We start from the raw sequence: 20,165 nt of genomic DNA, 5'->3' as shown, positions 1-20,165 counted from the left end.
CTTGCTTACTTTGTATTTTGGAACCAGTATTTGACCATCAGGGCATAAGGCAAGGCTAGCTACAGTATTGACTCAGCCTTTTCCTGAGGGGGAAGTTGTTAAATCAAGGTTTGGGTTGATTTCCTGGGAGCTGGTTGACTTCTTTTCAATTGATGATGGCAGTTGTGTGTTTAATTGTGGTTTTACAAACTGTGCCAAGAGAACGTAATAGTGGCATTTCACAAATTAGTAAATAATGAGCCTGGTCTCTGACAAGGTTTTTTGAGGTTATAGTCTTGCGTGTGTGTGGTAATGGAGGCAAAGAAGAGGGCACTAGTTTCTATATGTTAGAAACCTATTGACTTTTCATCTTTCTGTAGACAATTCATACCAGATGTGGAGAAGGGACTCTGTTAATTTGAAATTATATGAGAGGTAATGTTATAGCGTAAGTGCTGTTAAGCAAAATTGCAGGATGAGGTATGTTATTGCATAAAGACATGCCGAGGAGTGCCCAGAGACACAGACGCTAGGACTCCTGGAGAGGCGTTCCACCCAGACTGCCTGTTTGGAATTTTGGAGGATTGAATCTAACAAGTGATCACTTTGGTCCTGAGGAGAGAGGGAACAGGATCCCGGGAGAGAGGGGTTGGGAACTAGACTAGGGTTAGGAAGGGAAGCACCGCTGGGTCCTTGTAAGATCATGCTTTCCCTGTGGGAGCACAAAGTAGAGGGGTACTGAATGCTATTGGGACGTTTGTTTTGTTTACTTTGGTTAAGTGAAGTTTAGTGGTTTTTCAAACCCAGAAATCAGCAGCAGAGTCAATTGGTCAGTTTGCAAGAGATCTGCAGGGCCCTCGAAATAGTTCGGAAAAGCATCCAGGTTCACCTGATACTCACAGACTAGTGTTCTGAGAGGAAGCTTAGAGGGATAAAAGGGCTGTACTAGCAACCCAGAGACACTGGGGTTGAAAAAGTTTTATGCCGAGGCCCGGGCAAGTTGTGACCCCGTGCACTCATGTTTAGGAAAGCCCCACTACTCAGTGAATCTGGCTGTATCAATCTAAGTTCAGTAGGGATCATTCAAAAATAAAAGCCTGTCTATAGAGTTCACTCTTAGCTGTTTAACCCATATTGTATTTAAAGCTTGTTGTTCCCTGAAAGGATTAATAATGGCTTCATAGCTTAATGTTCCTTGAATCATGTGGGTGTGTCTCCTAAATGTGGGAGAAGCAAATGATGTATTTTCATCTCTCCATCTCCCCGTTTCAGGTGATGGTAACCAACGTCACATCACTTCTGAAGACTGTTAAAGCAGTTGAAGATGAAGCCACTCGAGGCACAAGAGCTCTCGAGGCCACGATTGAGTGCATCAAACAGGAACTCACGGTAAAGAACAGAATAATTGCACATGGCAACTTTCTAAAGTACACTCTTAAAATCAAATCAGACTTCACTGGAGGGATGTTTTGGCTGCTCTGTTGTGAGTTAGAGGCAGAATGGTCCCTACCCACAGCTCTCAACACACAACTGCATGTCACTTCAACCTATCGACTTCCACACATCACCAGTCTCCCCGTTAGGCTGTATTTCTCAGGTGTGAGATGCTACTATTATGAAATACGCTTGGAGAAACTGGTTCTTCATTCCTCCAGACAAGAAACTTTCACTGTAAAATGTTATTTTCTGAGTCAAATGTTCACTTTTCATTGTCCTTGGTTTGTAAATGTTTCTCTAGTGTCAAAGAGCAGCACTGTTGGCACTTGCGGTTTGAAACTCGTCTCCATTTTTTCTTTTTTTCATAAATAAATAACCTGATAACTGATATTTCATCTGAGCAGAAATTACATGTAGCACTGAATTAGATCTTAAACCAAAAGGGTTGTTTCCTCCCCCCTTCACAATACAGTTTTCTGACCCCCCGAGCTGCTACTTTCAGACACTCCTTTTGTAAACCACTGGTGAGTGATGTAAATTAATACCTTTGTATGTTTGCGGAGGCTAAAATATCCTACCTTTCTTAGTAAAATAACGACCGCACATATGGAGAGAGACTGTACTGGAGAATACATATTATATAATTTGTGGACTTAGTGTTCAGTAGCTCTGTTGACACAACCTTGTCTTCTTGAACATTCCCATTGTGGCAGTTCCGAAGGGCTCACTCTGTTCTGGCTTGTTTTTCACTGAACATAAGAACGGCCATACTAGGTCAGATCACTGGTTCATCTAGCCCAATATCCTGTCTTCTGAGAGAGGCCAATGCCAGATGCTTCAGAGGGAATGAAACAACAAAGAAATTATTGAGTGATCCATTCCCTGTCATCCACTCCCAGCTTCTGTCAGTTAAAAGCTTCGGACATCCAGAGCATGGGGTTGCATCCCTGATCATCTTGGCTAATAGACATTAATGGACCTATTCTCCCTCAACTTATCGAATTATTTTTGAACCTCATTATAGTTTTGGCTTTGACAACATCCCTTGGTAGTGAGTTCCACAGGTTGACTGTGCATTGTGTGAAGTAGTACTTCCTTTTGTTTGTTTTAAACCTGCTGCCTATTAATTTCATGGGTGACCCCTGGTTCTTGTGCTATGTGAAGGGGTAAATACTACTACCTTATTCACTTTCTCCACATGATTTATGAGTTTATAGACTTCTATTCTAATATAGCATTTTTGAGGTGGTGGCGACCAGAACTGTGAACGTAGCATGGATTTATTTTATGACATTTTCTGTCTTATTATCTATCCCTTTCCTAATGGTACCTAACATTCTGTTTGCTTTTTTTGACAGCTGCTGCACATTGAGTGCATTTTTTCAGAGAGCTATCCACAATGACTCCAAGATCTTTTTCTTGAGTGGTAACAGCTAATTTAGACCCCATCATTTTGTATGTTTTCCAGTGTGCATTACTTTGCATTTATCAACATTGAATTTCATCTCCCATTTTGTTGCCCAGTCACCCAGTTTTGTGAGATCCCTTTGTAACTGTTCGCAGTCTGCTTTGGACTTAATTATCTTGAATAATTTTGTTCATCTGCCAATTTTTCCACCTCACTGTTTACCCCTTTTTCCAGCTCATTTATGAACATGTTGAACAGCACTGGTCCCAGTACAGACCCCTAGGGGACACCACTATTTACCTCTTTCCTTTCTGAAAACTGACCATTTATTGCTACCCTTTGTTTCTTGTATTTAACCAGTTACTGATCCACAAAAGGACCTTCCCTCTTACCCTATGACGGCTTACTTTCCTTAAGAGCCTTTGATGAGGGACTTTGTCAAAGATGTTTTGAAAGTCAAAGTACACTATATCCACGGATCACCCTTGTCCACATGTTTGTTTGACCCCCTCAAGAATTATAATAGATTGATGAGGCATGATTTCTGTTTACAAAAGCCATGTTGACTCTTCCCCAACAAATTCTGTTCCTTTACATGTCTGGTAATTCTTTTCTTTACTATAGTCTCAGCCAATTTGCCTGGTACTGAAGTTAGGCTTGCTGGCCTGAAATTGGCAGGATTGCCTGTGGAATCTTTTTTAAAAATTGGAGTCACATTAGCTATCCTTCTGTCGTCTGGTATGTAAGCTGATTTAGGTGATAGGTTACGTACCACAATTTCATATTTAAGTTCCTTCAGAACTCTTGGGTGAATACCATTTGGTCCTGGTGACTTAGTACTGTTTAATTTACCAATTTGTTCCAAAACTTCCTCTATTGACACCTCAATCTGGGACACCTCCTCAGATTTATCACCTAAAATGAATGGCTCAGGTGTAGGAATCTCCCTCTCATCCTCTACAGTGAAGACCAATGCAAAGAATTCATTTAGCTTCTCCGCAATGGCCTTGTCTTCTTCAAGTGTTTCGATTGATTGTTTGGCTGGCTTCCTCCTTTTGATTTATTTAATTTTTTATTTTATTTTATTTTATTTTGCTGTTAGTTTTTGTGTCCTTTGCTCGTTGCTCTTCAAATTCTTTTTTGGCCTGCCTAATTATACTTTCACACTTGACTTGCCAGATTTTATGTTCCTTTCTATTTTTCTCAGTAGGATTTGACTTCCAATTTTTAAAGGATGCCTTTTTGCCTCAAACCGCTTTTTCTACTCTGTTGTTTAACCCTGGTGGAACATTTTTTGGTCCTCTTACTATGTTTTTTTTTTTTTTAAATAGGGATATACATTTAATTTGAGCCTCTATGATGGTATTTTTAAAAAGTTTCTGCAGCTTGCAGGTATTTCACTCTTGTGACTGCACCCTTTAATTTCTGTTTAACTGGCTTCCTTATTTTTATGTGAAAAATGCAGACCCTGACAAAGGAAGAATAATTACAGAATATATATTTTTTTAAAAATTAAATCCCCACATAAGCTGTGGCACAGTAAATGAAACATCAAAATCCTTTGGGTGAACTCTGCAATCTAAAACTTTCCAGATACTTACCAGTGTCAGAGTAGCAGCTGTGTTAGTCTGTATTCGCAAAAAGAAAAGGAGTACTTGTGGCACCTTAGAGACTAACCAGTTTATTTGAGCATAAGCTTTCGTGAGCTACAGCTCACTTCATTGGATGCATGCAGTGGAAAATACAGTGGGGAGATTTATATCCACAGAGAACATGGAACAATGGGTGTTACCATACACACTGTAACCAGAGTGATCAGGTAAGGTGAGCTATTACCAGCAGGAGAGGGAAAAACCTTTTGTAGTAATAATCAAGGTGGGCCATTTCCAGCAGTTGACAAGAACGTCTGAGGAACAGTAGTGGGCGGGGGGGAGTAAACATGGGGAAATAGTTTTACTTTGTGTAATGACACATCCACTCCCAGTCTTTATTCAAGCCTAAGTTCATTGTATCCAGTTTGCAAATTAATTCCAATTCAGCAGTCTCTCCTTGGAGTCTGTTTTTGAAGTTTTTTGTTGAAGAATTGCCACTTTTAGGTCTGTAATCGAGTGACCCAAGAGATTGAAGTGTTCTCCGACTGGTTTTTGAATGTTATAATTCTTGATATCCGGTTTGTGTCCATTTATTCGTTTACGTAGAGACTGTCCAGTTTGACCAACGTATATGGCAGAGGGGCATTGCTGGCACATGATGGCATATATCACATTGGTAGATGTGCAGGTGAACAAGCCTCTAATAGTGTGGCTGATGTGATTAGGCCCTTTGATGGTGTCCCCTGAATAGATATGTGGACACAGTTGGCAATGGGCTTTGTTGCAAGGATAGGTTCCTGGGTTAGTGGTTTTGTTGTGTGGTGTGCGGTTGCTGGTGAGTATTTGCTTCAGGTTGTGGGGGCTGTCTGTAAGCAAGGACTGGCCTATCTCCCAAGCTTTGTGAGAGTGATGGGTCGTCCTTCAAGATGGATTGTAGATCCTTGATGATGCGTTGGAGAGGTTTTAGTTGGGGGCTGAAGGTGATGGCTCGTGGCGTTCTGTTATTTTCTTTGTTGGGTCTGTCCTGTAGTCGGTGACTTCTGGGTAGTCTTCTGGCTCTGTCAATCTGTTTCTTTACTTCAGCAGGTGAGTATTGTAGTTGTAAGAACACTTGATAGAGATCTTGTAGGTGTTCGTCTCTGTCTGAGGGGTTGGAGCAAATGCGGTTGTATCGTAGAGCTTGGCTGTAGACAATGGATCGTGTGGTGTCATCTGGATGAAAGCTGGAGGCATGTAGGTAGGCATAGCGGTCAGTAGGTTTCCGGTATAGGGTGGTGTTTATGTGATCATCGCTTATTAGCACCGTAGTGCCCAGGAAGTGGATCTCTTGTGCGGACTGGTCCAGGCTGAGGTTGATGGTGGGATGGAAATTGTTGAAATCATGGTGGAATTCTTCAAGGGCTTCTTTTCCGTGGGTCCAGATGATGAAGATGTCGTCAATGTAGCGCAAGCAGAGCAGGGGCATTAGGGGATGAGAGTTGGGGAAGCGTTGTTCTAAGTCAGCCATAAAAATGTTGGCATACTGTGGGGCCATGTGGGTACCCATAGCAGTGCCGCTGATTTGAAGGTATACATTGTCCCCAAATGTGAAATAGTTATGGGTGAGGACAAAGTCTCAAAGTTCAGCCACCAGGTTTGCCATGACATTATCAGGGATACAGTTCCTGATGGCTTGTAGTCCTTCTTTTAGTTGATTGCTTGAGGCAGTCTCAGGTGTGTCTGTATATTTATTAAAAATAAGATTAAATCCTGACCCCAATGAAATCAATGGAGAAACTTCATCCGGGATTTTACTCAGTATGGGAATATTGTATATACGTGTGCACTGCTTTAACTGGCTTGAGACAGGTTGAATTTGAGTACTATTAAGAGATGTGTCTGTAACAGTTGGCAAGGGCTTGTTCCTCAGTTTCTCCCACACACGGTGAGGGGGTGAAAGCCAAATAATGATACCCTGGATAAAAGGAGTGGCCCTTCCAAATGTGCGTCCAGGCATTTAGACACTACAGCAATGGGCACACTAGAAAACTTTAATGAGGAGTAGATAATGCTGTCAGAGCAGCATTGCATAATAGGTGTGACTGGTAACATTCATCCAGTTACTCCTTGGGGAATTCTGCGCATGCACAGATTTCCTTGCTTCTCTGGAGAAAAATGAATTTCTGAACTGGAAGCAAAGGGAAGCTGCAAAAGCGGTCATGCACTACTCTCCAGCAGCGCGGGTGCATTGTTTTGGGCACCCGGAGTAGCCAGTAGAGTAGTAAATCACTGAGGGTGGGGGGGCTGGGGATGTCCCAGCCAGTTGCTCCTACCCTGTGCCTCACCCTAGTCTTGGCTGGGCTGGGGAGGACGGGACTTCCTCTTCTCCTGCAAGGAGCATCCAGGACTGTGTCAGACCCACTGCCGGAAGCCTCTCCGGCTGCAAGAAGCACTGCACATGCCCCCTTCCTGCCCCCATCACTACTCAGTCATGGGGGAGCGGGGTCACTGTACAGGGAGCTGCTCCCCCATTCGCCAACCCCTGTGCTTCTGGACCCATCTCATACCCAGATTGCCCTGCCAACTCTCACCCTGTGCATCCAGAACCCACACCCTGACATGCCTCACCTTCTGCACCTGGAGCCCCCTTGCACCCAGACCTCCCTGCTGCCGAACATCACCTCCCTGCACTCAGACCCCACCCCCACCCCACCCCCGCAATTAAACCTCCCCCCCAAGCCTCTGTTCATCTCCGTCTCCCTCGCACCTGCACCCCCCCACCAAGCTGCCTGTACCCAGATTGCCCCACACAGAATCCTATTGCCCCACACCTGGATCTCCCTACACTTAGCCCCTCCATACTTGGATACTGCTGGGCTGAGCCTGCCTACCTACATCTAGTGTGCTTGGCAAAGAGGGGCAGGGCCCTGGGGTGTTTCTGGGAAAGTCCTGGTCCTTGTGCTGTGTGAGGGTCGGGTGCAACTTTTCCGTCAGTCCATGTCCAGAGGAGGGGAGGCGCAGGGTGATCTCCTATCTCTGTGCAATCAGTGGCCTGTGCTCCCCATTGTTATGGTGGAGCCTCCACATTTATTTATTGAGAAATAAAATTTGCAGAACTTTAAAATATTATGTGCAGAATTTTAAATTTTGGGGGGCAGAATTTTAAATGTTTTGGTGCAGAATACCCTCAGGAGTAACCCAGTGCAGTACCTGGAATGTTCTGTAAGGCTTAAGAATGGTAAGCTAATAAGGAATAAAGCTAGAAAAGGAGGCAAGTAGGAGCCAGAATAAGCTCTAACTGACTAATGTTAGCTTCAATGTTTTAATACAGTTAATTACTTTCAACATTCATAGGAATGAGGTTTGTGGGGTCAGGTAATTCAATGTCTTCCTCTTGATATGAGTTCCTCTACACAATTGTATAGTTAGGTTTGTAACAGAGGACTGTCCCTCCCCCTTTCAACCCTTTACAGAAAAGATTTTTGATCATTTTATTAATATATCCAGTTCAGTCCTTCTCTCTGCTGCTTCTGGCTGAGGGGACACATTAGAGCATGGCCTATATGGGAGGAGGATCTCTGCATGCCTGTCCAATAGTCAGGATAGAAGAATATATGGATAGGATGAGTAGCTAGCTATATGCTGTAACTATTGGTTTCTCGCTATCCTATAACACAGATAGTTTAAATGACAAATGTTGGGTGTCAGCCATTTCAAGTGAATGGGTTAACCTTTTGTGCACATTTCCCACAGCTTAGTGTTTCTCTCTGCTATGTGTAGATGTGCAAGTCCTATCGGAGCCAGACTCCTGACGAGCAGGAGTGATATTGCAGTACAGTACTCAAATTCAGTTTCTGATTTCCTGCCATTTGAAGGCTGCTTTCAATTGCCGTTTCTGTTTCAAGCTCTGTGTTGTGGTCTGACTCTGAAAGGGCAACCAGATCTCCCTTCTGCTTTAACTTCCAGGTGTTTCAGTCGAAGGAGATTCCAGAAAAGACATCATCACCTGAAGAATCGATCCGGATGACGAAAGGAATCACCATGGCAACTGCCAAAGCTGTTGCAGCTGGGAACTCATGCAGACAGGAGGATGTGATTGCTACAGCGAATCTGAGCCGCAAAGCAGTGGCTGATATGCTAACAGCTTGTAAGGTAAAGATTAATTTCCTCTCCTAATTTTTTAGGTTTCTATGTCCTTAAATTTAGTTTGTGTTTGTCTTTATCTGAGAAGTTAATGATTGTGAAAATTATGAAGTCTGACTAACATCCTATACCAGAAGGAGGGGGTTTCTATGCTATGTAAAAGAAATATGGATTAATACACACTGGTTTCTTTTTGGAGAAAGAGGATGGGGTTTTTTGATAGACACGAAACCTGCTTGAGTTCTTGTTTCTTTTAAACTGCAAGACAGACTCCGTACAAACAGTAGAGCATAAAAATAATGTAATGGTGACCTGATTTTAATATAGTTAGGAATTCTCTAATGGAAAAAATGTGCACATGTATTGTCAATATTCCTTTGCTTTCTAAACAAACTCATTGGTCTGCTGAATTCTTACTGTGCTTTTAAAGAGTATGTGTGCCTTTTGTCTTGTACTAAATATAATGCTCCTGTGAGCTGAACTTTTGGAATCTTTGAGACAGACAACTTTAAAGAAATAGGTCTGTAAAACTGTTTGCATGCATGGTACAGGGAGTAATGCAAAATATACTCATGGCTCACTTCCCTTCATGCTGAGGTAGGGAGGGATTATTCGTAATTAACAGGGGCAGGACCAGAAAGGGGTTTTACAAAGTTAATTCTTTGAGTTTTGAGCAGTGAAATTAGACAGCTCTTATTCGTAATCATCATTTAGGCATCTTTGCTCTTCAAGGTACAAATGACTATGAGAGAAGAATTAAGGCTTGGGCAGTTTGGCGGGTGTGGAGTTCAAAATTTAGTCAAATCTTTCCCTGCGTAGGTCCCCAGATCACTTTTTAGCTCCATTATGACTGGATGTAAGAATAGGACAGAGTTTAATTTTGTTTTTAAAATAATGATTCTGTACTTAAGGATGATGCAATGTGATTTTGAACATGATTTATGTATATATTGTCAATTGAAATCCTTATGTCATTTTGACCTTGATGGTTCTTGTATGTATTTAGCAGAGTACATCTGTTCCTGAACACTCTGCTTGCTTCAAGCTTTGATCCCCCACCCCAAAACACAGATAGTTGAAAGTATAGCTATAGTTCTGCACTGGAACCCAGAAGTCACCACATCTTGTATCATTCGGTCTCATATCATGCTTCTGTCGAAGTCCAGTACATGATGCTTCAAGGGAAGGTGAAAACACTCTCAGGTGCAGTTGTGGAATGATATAGGATCAATTAACACTGTGAACCATATTAGTTAAATATCCTTTGTAACTTTATGACCTGGCTAGTGTAGGTGCATATTCATATGGAGAAAAAACTGCATTTCACTCTGCAGATTCTCTGGATTACAGTTCTTCATATTTAAATTATATTTTTCAGCCTAATATTCTGCATTTTAGGTGTATGTTTTTGTATACTTTCAAATTAATGTTTCCTTTTTGTTTTCACTTTCACTCCTATTATTGCTATAATTTAACTTGGTGCTTCTCCTGCTCTGGTTCACAGATGGCCACAGGCCTGCAGAATAAACCATTTAGAGACCAAGCAGTGGGGAACTGGGATGTTGATAAGGGGCTGAGTATCCATGAGAGAATTGCCTTTACAAAACAATCTAAAGAATAAAAATAGCTGAGAATGATTTTACTTATCTAAAAGGACAGACTGAAAAGCAGTCTACCTGAGAGCTTGTTGGGTATGGTAGTCATTCTTTGGGCTAGGGCCTACCAGGTTAACATGGTAAGTGTGGCAAATCGTTATCACTTGAGTAGCAAGTTCTGATCCTTGAAGTCACCATTGTTATTGCTTGCAGATGACATTATTAATCTCTAGCCAGAAAGTTGGCTATGTGCCACAGAGCACCACCTTGAAAGCAGCAGAGTAGGAATAACAGCTGGAAGGCAGCCTGAAGCTGAAATCAGAAATAGTATGGTTCAGAACAGTGAGGATAAAAGCTTGCCCTCTAGTTAGCCCAGTGGATTTGGTTTTGGCCTCCTTACGTCCTTGGCGCTGGAAAAAATCATTAGGCAAGGAGAAACAAGTCTCTGAAAACACTGGAGAGAGGTGGAAAGTCTAGAAGACTAATCATAGGCATTATTTAAAACATGTGACCCAAAATTTGTCAAAACATCTGTCAGTCTTAAGTGTGACAAGGTTGGTGAGGTAATATCGTCTAACGGACAGTCAAGGGCCACTCTACCTTGAATGGTCCCTTAGAATATGTGCTAACTACTTATGCTAAACAATCTATTCCACCTTTCATTTAGCTGTGACTCTAGGAGTATCTTTCCCAGACCTAAAGAAGAACTCTGTGTGGCTTGAAAGCTTCTCTTGTTCACGGCTACAACTATACTGCATAGTCTTAAGTTTAAGTAACTTAATTATGTGTACCACATCCCCTTAGCCAGAGCTATATCAGTTAATGTTAGACAGCAATTTAAAATGGTTGGTAGAGAAGCTAGCCCTTCTACTTTTTGCACTTATGCTAGTGTGTTTTTATCCACTCATATACTTACTTTGGTAATAGATGAACTCAAGCTGTAGGAAGGAGTATCAGATCTCTTGTACAAAGTCATCTTATCTCTTTTTGAACATAAGAACAGCCATACTGGGTCAGATCAAAGGTCCATCTAGCCCAGTATCCTGTCTTCCCACAGTGGTCAATGCCAGGTGCTCCAGGGGGAATGAATAGGACAGGTAATCATCAAGTGATCCATCCCCTGTCACCCATTCCCACCTTCTGGCAAACAGAGGCTAGGGACACCATCCTTGCCCATCATGATTAATAGCCATTCATGGACCTATCCTCCATGAATTTATCTAGTTCTTTTTTTGAACCTTGTTATAGTCTTGGCCTTCACAGCATCCTCTGACAAGGAGTTCCACAGGTTGACTGTGCGTTGTGTGAAAAAATACTTTCTTTTGTTTGTTTTAAACCAGTTGCCTATTAATTTCATTTGGTGACCCCTCGTCCTTATGTTATGAGAAGGAGTAAATAACACTTTCTTATTCACTTTCGCCTCACCAGTCATGATTTTATAGACCTCTATCACATCCCCCCTTAGTCATCCTTTTTCCAAGCTGAACTGTCCCAGTCTTATTAATCACGCCTCATCTGGAAGCCGTTCCATACCCCTACTTATTTTTGTTGCCCCTTTTCTGAATCTTTTGCATTTCCAATATGTCTTCTTTTAGATGGGGCAACCACATCTGCACGCCGTATTCAAGATGTGGGCGTACCATGGATTTATATAGAGGCAATAGGATGTTTTCTGGGGTATTAAAAAAATTCCATGATAAATCTGAATAGCCACTTCTCTTGTACTCTAAGATGGTGAATAGGGAGCACCTGACTTTCTTTGCTATACCATCAAGGCAGCATGACACCTCCACAACTTGATCTTGTTGTGATATTTGACAAAATAGGGGTTTCTCATCGAATACGCAGCAATCCAATCTTCTGAATGTTTTGATAGGACTAATATTGTCAAATAATAAGCTAATAATGACACACATTATGTACCACTGCATGGAATGAAACCCACCAAAATGCATGTGTGTGAATAAAATATAGCATGAATTGTTATGTACAGTACACTTTGTGCTTCTCTAATGTCAAGGATATAAATGTACATTAAATTTCACTGCAACTTCCCTGAAGCAGAGGGGTTCAGCTCTGGGATATTTAAACAAGTCTATAGTAATTGTGCAATATGTAAATAATACACTGTCACTGGGGTTCTGTGGCCTGCAACATGCAGAAGGTTAGACTAGATCATGATGGTTCATTGTGGCTTCAAAGTCTGAGAGTCTGTAAGTGGGCATTTATCAATAGTTACCATTTGGAAAAAAAAAATATTGATTACAGTGCAATCTCAGGATCTCATCCTGTGGGTCCTATTAAACTTGGTGGAGACGCTTAACCGAAAGTACTCAAGGTTGGATCAGACCCAAAGATAAAAACAGATTTTGTCTTTATACCATGTGTGTAAAGTAATAACTCTGCATTAACTACTGGGAAATATTGATTTTTTTACTTTCTTACTGGTGACTCTTGTAGCAAAAATAGAAGGATATGAGAACTATCTAGGGCAGAGAGATGGTCATCTTAGTTATACAGTTGCAGTTAAAGATTGCACATCTTCTATCATATGGGGGTATGTCAGTACTTAGAATGTTAGCATTGTACACATACTGCTAACCCATAATGCTAGAAGCACTTGAACAGAGAATGGGGCATGATAGCAAAGAGGAACTGAGTGTGAAGAGGACAGGTACAACTGAAGTATCAAAAACAGGAGAGAAAAGAGGTGAAAGAGCAGAGATGGGCTCGTGGAATGGCAAGCAAGATGCCTGCCTGGATCTTGGGTTCAGTTTGCAGGTGCAAAGCAGAATTCCTTTATCACCTTGGGAAAGTACATATTTCTGTGCTACAGTTCCTCACCTGCACAACAAGGATAATAATGATCCCTTCTCCCATCCATTGTCTTGTTTGTGTAGATTCTTAGCTCTGTGAGACAGAAGATGGATGTGCGAGAGAGATGCCTTGTGGCTGTGGTCTCAATCTCACTTGGGAAATCCTAGACACTTCTGTGATATAAAAATAATTAATAATAATGAAACACAGTGTTGCCAATTGCAGCAGGAAAAATTGACCATAGAAATTCACAGGAGCAATAGAGGATAACTAAATCATTTGACCTGAGGAGAAAAAACAGAGTTGGGATACAGTATTTTTGAAGCTTTGTCCCTTATTGTTTGTCATTACTTTAGCATTCCCCCAGGTGTCTGAGACAATCTTGCTAATCAGAGTTGGGAATGCAAGAGAACATCAAACCATAGGCAGAAGGTTTGGGAAAAATCCTTTAAAAACTAACCTAAGCCACTTCCTCCACTTAAAGCAGAAAGAAATCCGTCCTTCCAGACTATTCTACAAGATGAGCAGTGTGTCTTGGTATAATACAATATGTCACACAGGAAGTAACTAAAACAAATTTCTGAGTTAACAATATTTCACAGATGAGGATATGAATTTATATAATATATATGCATTCTGTCCAAGAGACTTTCTGAGGAAATTCAATTTAATTTATATTGCAGGAAAACATTCTGATGTAAATGAACGAATAGGCTCTTTGTTAGTTTGCTGCTGGTTGAAGAACCTTTTGAATATGTATTCTTGATATAAGAACTAGGGCCTGATTCTGTTCCCAGGGCAGTAAATAGTTTTTTCATGGACTTCAGTGGGAGGCAGAATAGGCCTTAAAGATATTTTGATATGTTCAGTGTTTCTTCCAGAAATATTGTATTGTCTCAGTCAATTGTGTACCCTAAGGTTAATAGGAATACTTGGGCTTATCTTTGGTAGAAGTTTGAAGAAATTCTTGGTATCTAAGGGGTTTTGTAGCATCCGTCACCATAGTATTGAAGTATGTACAAAGTAAATTAAATGTGTGCAGAAACGTCACTGTTGGACTTCAAGGAGTTTCTGGACCTTTCTAAATTTGTTAATTCTCTCCAGTAGAATAGTCACCCAGCCTTAAATATGCCAAAAAAAAGCCCCAAAACAAACTCCAAAAAACTACTGTTCTGTTTACAAAGTAGGGAGCCGACGGTGTCTTTAGTGTAGGTTGTAGTGGTTGATGCTCAGCTGCTTTTCAACTAACCAGTAGGGGGAGCCCATTAACCAACTGAGTCTAATGTGACATCATCAGTTATGATGATAAGGAAAGAAAGAACTGATCAAAATGTACAAACAACCAAATTAATTTTAGTCCCAATTGCAAATGCCAGAAGACAAAAAGAAATTGGTAGAGGCATATTAGCAAAAGTGGGCAGGTGAGTTCAATAAAACTGCCCGAAAATAAGCATTTTAAGGCCTATTTTTAAAAATTAATACCAAGTTTAAACATGCTCCCAGTTGTAGTTTCCATTTTAGTAGTGGTGAATCTATGATGCAGGACTACTTCTGAATTTTTTTATTTTGCCCTCTAAATGATTCTACCGGTAGAAGATGCTTTTTTACTGCTTGTCATACATATTTAACCACATGAAATCTAATACTACGTATGACAGGTAGTTGTTGCTTTTAATCTCTATATCAAGCTCATGTCATTAATCAGCCCTTTGCTGCAGTATGTTTAAAAGACAGGCATGTTTCTTTGTAATCTTCCGTTTTCCCGTATACAGAATAATATTGGCCCTCAAAGCACTTTACAAAGAAGATCACCCTCATTATCTCCATTTTACAGAATGGGAAAGTTTTATGCACAGATGTAACCTGCCCAAGGTCACCCAGCAGGCCAGTAGCAGAGCTGAGAATAGACCCTGGATCTCTTAAGCCAGGGGTTCTCAAACTGTGGGTCAGGACCCCGAAGTGAGTCACAACCCTGTTTTAATGGGGTTGCCAGAGCTGGAGTTAAACTTGCCTGGGCCAGTGTTAGACTTGATGGGGCTGAAGCCTGAGCCCCATCGCCCAAGGACGAAGCCCAAGCCCCACCATCCAGGGTTGAAGCTGGAGCCCGAGGGCTAAAGCCTAAAGCTTTAGCCCTGGGTGGCAGAGCTCAGGTTACAGGCCTCCTGCCTGGGGCTGAAGCCCTTGGGCTTAGGCTTTGGCCCCCTGCCTGAGTGGCGGGGCTTAGGCTTCAGTCCCTGCCCCGTGGGGTTGTGTAGTAATTTTAGTGGTCAGAAGGGTGTGGCAGTGCAACGAAGTTTGAGAACCGCTGTCCTAAGCCCAAGTACAGTGATCTATCCACTAGGCTTCACTGTCTCTGATGTGGAGCCATACATTGTGTTCACTTTTGGGGGCTGCACAGAACACTCACATTTTAGATGGAAGGTCTGAAGGTTTGCGAGGGGGCAAGTTTTAAGGGGGATTTAAGGGTTCTAAAATCTGTAACGCTGTATGTATTTGTGGATGGAGAAACTATTGCTCAGACTTCTTTCATTTTCTTTCCTCTTTCTGTGTGTCAGTAGGAATATAGAGACGCCATCTTCCTTCTTATTAGCATCACTGCTTGTACGAAACTGCAGTACACGTCCCCCACAAGCTACTAGCTCAGTCCATTCCCAGAATCTGTTACAGTTACACCTAAAAAAACAACCAACTTGCTGCCTTTCTCCTTTGGACCTTTGCTGAGGCAGCTGTTTTGTTTGGGCTGATGGCAGGATGTGTACCTGATGCTGACCATGTCCAATGAAGAACGTTAAGAAAGAGTGAGCTGTTGCATCCTCAGAGTGAAGAATATGGTAACAGAAGGAAACTTCTTCGTAAATCCATTTTCACAGTTGAGGCTCTGCTGCTTTGGCAGGCCAGTTAAGCTACACCTTTACAACAGTGGTGACTTACTGGCTTGGATGTTATTTACAAATGATGGGAAATTGCTTTTTTCTGGCCTTTTTATGCCATTTATATCGTCTCCATCCATATGTCTGCTCCTCCCCACAATCTCTGCTTTGTAGTTTTTGAGTGTTAATATTGCTTTGTCTCCTTAGCAAGCTTCCTATCACCCAGACGTGAGTGAAGATGTTAGAGCGAGAGCGCTGCGATTTGGAACAGAATGTACCCTGGGATACTTGGAACTCCTAGAACATGTCCTCCTGGTAAGAAGGAGCCTATAGGCATGTATTGAAGCTTTGCCAAGAACAAATAATCCCACTGAGCCCTTTTCATAATCATTGCCAAGGTTAACTTTTTATTTGCTTGCTGCAAGCTCCTGAACAAATGGTTAACAATTTCTTAAAAAAGAGAGAAGGGAATCTGGAAGTGTTTGCATAGAGTTCTCTTCTGGAGTTTACTTTATCATGAGTCAGTGAAAGCATCACCGCATCTAAAAATGGGCCCCTTTAAAATCATACGTTGGTGTTCTCCAGTGGGTCTCTCTCTTAACCTCATGTAGTAGAACACACACCAATCACCGAAAACACCAATGTTGTGAAAATCACTGTGGGAGCACTACATTCACATGCTTGCCTGATCCTATCCTGAGGTAAGCAAAGGAAATGGCTATCCGAGGCCATCGCCAAGCCCCACCTAAAAGCTCCCCAATTCTATCAGTTTTTTCACTTAAAGTCTTGTGACTAACTTGCTGCACTCTGAAGCCGTGAATACTGAACTTTGTATGCTTTTCAGGAATCTGAACACTTATCTGGTAATATTGTAGCATTGTTTCAACATGGGCATTCCACACACATTGAAGCATGGGGTGTGTAAGAACAAAGGTTTAATAAAATATCCAACTTTCTCAAGTTGACTTGCAGCTGCAGTCATCATGTGCGCTTCCTCTGAGAAGCTACTTTTTAGTGGCTGGTGTGGGACATAGGCCTCCTGGGTAGAAATACATTGCAAGGCAGAGATTTTAGTGTGTCTAGTTAAATTAAATTAATGACTGTGTGCAGGAATACAGATAAAGTAAAAAAAATAGAGGCCCGATTATATTAACACTTGTCCACTAGCAAGGAAGATAATGTAAGAAAAATTAAATTTGTTAAATCTCATTACTGGAACTTGCCCAGCAGGGAATAATTTGCATTTAGAAGTCTTGTGTATTTTTAGTACAGTTGTACTTGGGGAAATTTGTCATGTTTTATCCAGTCTATTGAACATTGCAGTATCTGACTCAACATTATGCATCTTAACAGAACAAAAAGAAAAGGAGTACTTGTGGCACCTTAGAGACAGCTTATGCTCAAATAAATTGGTTAGTCTGTAAGGTGCCACAATTGCTCCTTTTCTTTTTGCGGATACAGACTAACACGGCTGCTACTCTGAAACCTGTCATTTAACAGAGCAAAAGACTAATCAGATTTTGCTTGATCCTACTCCTTCATCTTTTGCCTTTCACTTCTCCCATCTATTCCATTTTCTTAGCAGAGCAGCCTTTCTTACTTCTAGCAGCTTCACTTACAAGGCCTGAGTCCACTGGGGAAATTTACCCAAAAATGCCAACTGACTCGAGCCATGTGTAGACTGGGTTTAGGTTTCAAGCCCATGCACACAAAGCCAAAATTAGTGAGCATAAAGTCTGTGTAGAAATGAAGATGGATAAGATGATGTCACCATTTTAACTGCTTCCAGGAAGCTGGATAGAAATGGCTACTTAAGTTCACAGTGTATTCCTTGTTAAAAAGTTGGTTGCACCCCAGAACTGTAAATAGAATTGTGCTGGATGTTGTTTAGTAGCAAGTACAGAAGGACTGTCATTTTCCAGTGAGGATGGCCAACTTTGCTCTACCCAGGACATTAACCTCTACCTTGGGGCAGTTTCCCCAAAATTCTAACTGGTTGGAGCTGTAGCATAGAATCGGCTTACGCAGCCCGTGCAGGTTTGTTTAATCAAATAATTTCCTTGACACAGGATGATAGTTAGCAAGTTTGGACACGGTTATTCAGAAGGTGATGGCAAGGCAACTTTCAAGCCAGCGAGAGTCCATACACTTCTTAATCTCTCTGTCTGGTTTAGTATGCTGAGCTGGTGCATTAGTTTATGATCTCATAGCAACAGGACTGGTTGGCATCAGACCTTTCAGCTCATTCGTCTTATTGACAGCTGTTGATATGAGTGCTAACAATGTCTTGTTGAGCCTGATGGCTGTGGACAAGATTGCTTGAGTGAGTCTGTTGACATTGAGAGAGATCAGAGAGCATGATGTTTGGCAGTCAGAGCCCTTGAAAATACCATCCTCTAAAGGTTTACGGTTTAGTGAGCATAATAACCAGGAATCCACATGCCAAAAACTCACTCTGTGCTGGGACTATGAAGTGTAAAGTGCATGTTACTGACTTGAGGGCTCATGTGCAAGCAATACGGCTGTGACATTCTTGTGGATTATCAAATTATCTAGGGGATAAACACTCAATCTTGTAATCAAAAGTGTTGTTAGGTGACCTGTGTGAAGTGGTCTGTGTGATCGTACCCCATTTCCCAATGGACATGTGCACATTTGAGTATGAGTCAGTGTCCAGAGAGGCGCACTCAGGAAGAGGGTAAAAGATGGAACTATCCTCTCCTACCTTCAGAAAGCTCCTGTAGATCAGGGTTGAGACGCACTGGCAGATCAGCGTGTGAGACGCTTTTGCTCTATGTCCATTCTGTATCTCTGCTTTGGGTAAATACAGGACTTCAGTCACCAGCACCTGTCACGAGTTCTAAATACACTTACAGAAAGGTAATTGGAAAACCTTAGAGTTTGTGCACTTATACCCACTCATTTAATTGCCACTTTGTTGCCATTGTCAAGGGTAGTACTGATGTTACAGACTGTTTCCGCAGAAGAAAACGTGGTGCTTTGCTGCGGTCATGATCACACTGTATGTGTTTTTGGAAATTTCAGCTGTGTGGGAAGGTTAGCTCTGAAAGGCACAATAGTACTGTCTGCTGGGTTGAAGGAGTCTCAGACAGGGCCCTGATTACAGCCCTCATTGTTCCAAAAGGTATTCATTTTGTTAATATGGCAGCAGATTGCTTGGCTATTGAGGATTCAGGTACTTATATTTACTATGGAAACGGGGCTCTTCAGCCTTCGGCTCTGTGAAACTCAGGGATTCATGTGACTGTTAAAAACCTAGCACCTAGGTTTCTTTAGCATCTTCTGGCACAGTAATGAATGAGGAAATGCGCCATCAATTTCTACATTTGTGTGTCGGTCCTTTTACTGCAGAGCTCACCAGCACTAGAGGAACGATGAGCTTGGAAGGAAAGCCAAATTCTTCTAGAATTATTGAAAACTATATTTGAAATTTCTGATATATTTTGGCACTGAGAGCCAGGGAAGAATTGCTCTGTCAAACTTCACTAGTGCTTGTGAATGACACTAAGTTTTAAAACGACTCCATCTACATGGGGATGCCCAAAATTAAAGCCACATAATTCTTACTGTCTTGGGACCACTCCTCATCTCCCTCAAAAATTAACTTGATTGCAACACCCAAAAGTGTACTAGGCACTCTACAGATGATAAAGAAAACATGGTCTTTGCCCCCAAAGTACTTAAAATCTGTTGACAGATATTTTATTGTGGGGAATAAATCTTAATTTGTAATAAGGATAGTTGGAAGAAACAGTGACAATGCTGGTAGTGTAAAACATATAGTTTTGTACCCTGTTTATCCATGTAGTTTACATTTCTCCCTAAAATGAAAATGCAACACGAAGCACTTGGCTTGCATTTTAATTTGGTTAAATGTTCTTCATTAATAGATTGACATATGAGATCGTGTGTCAAATATTGAGTACTTCCAGAAACAGCTCTGTGGAATACTTTCACAATGATAGGCAGCTTTGCTTTCCTAGCATGGGCTAGATGCCTTACACAATCTCTCAGCCAGTCTGCTTGGGGGTCTTTATTTTAGTTTTGCTTCTGAATTGTGGGCATTTTTCTGTAGACTCAGATTGTTTTTGTTTTTTTTCCCTAGCGTAGCATTAGGACTTCATCTAATTTATTGGGAACTTGCGGTGTGTATGTTCTGTGAAACCTTAGCCTCTAATTCCTAATTAATTTTTATCTTTTTATAGATTCTTCAGAAGCCAACCCCAGAATTGAAGCATCCGTTGGCTGCCTTGTCAAAGCGGATTGCTGGTGCTGTGACAGAGCTTATCCAGACAGCAGAAGCAATGAAAGGTAGGTCTGACAA

The 20,165-nt window shown here is 41.5% G+C and overlaps 1 protein-coding gene across 1 annotated transcript in view; it reads left to right on the top strand.

Moving 5' to 3' along the window:
* The window catches only part of TLN2 (talin 2), a 180,832-nt gene that overhangs the window by 132,227 nt on the left and 28,440 nt on the right, over positions 1 to 20,165 (top strand). The window contains exons 47-50 of the mRNA XM_073303618.2: positions 1,252 to 1,368; positions 8,362 to 8,547; positions 16,028 to 16,135; positions 20,047 to 20,152. Of these exons, the coding sequence (XP_073159719.2) occupies positions 1,252 to 1,368; positions 8,362 to 8,547; positions 16,028 to 16,135; positions 20,047 to 20,152 (517 nt within the window). The remainder of the gene's footprint in view (positions 1 to 1,251; positions 1,369 to 8,361; positions 8,548 to 16,027; positions 16,136 to 20,046; positions 20,153 to 20,165) is intronic.

Source organism: Lepidochelys kempii, chromosome 10 (genome assembly GCF_965140285.1).
Source record: "Lepidochelys kempii isolate rLepKem1 chromosome 10, rLepKem1.hap1, whole genome shotgun sequence".
In the NCBI taxonomy this organism is placed as follows: domain Eukaryota; kingdom Metazoa; phylum Chordata; order Testudines; family Cheloniidae; genus Lepidochelys; species Lepidochelys kempii.
This window is presented reverse-complemented; position numbering and strand designations above follow the sequence as displayed.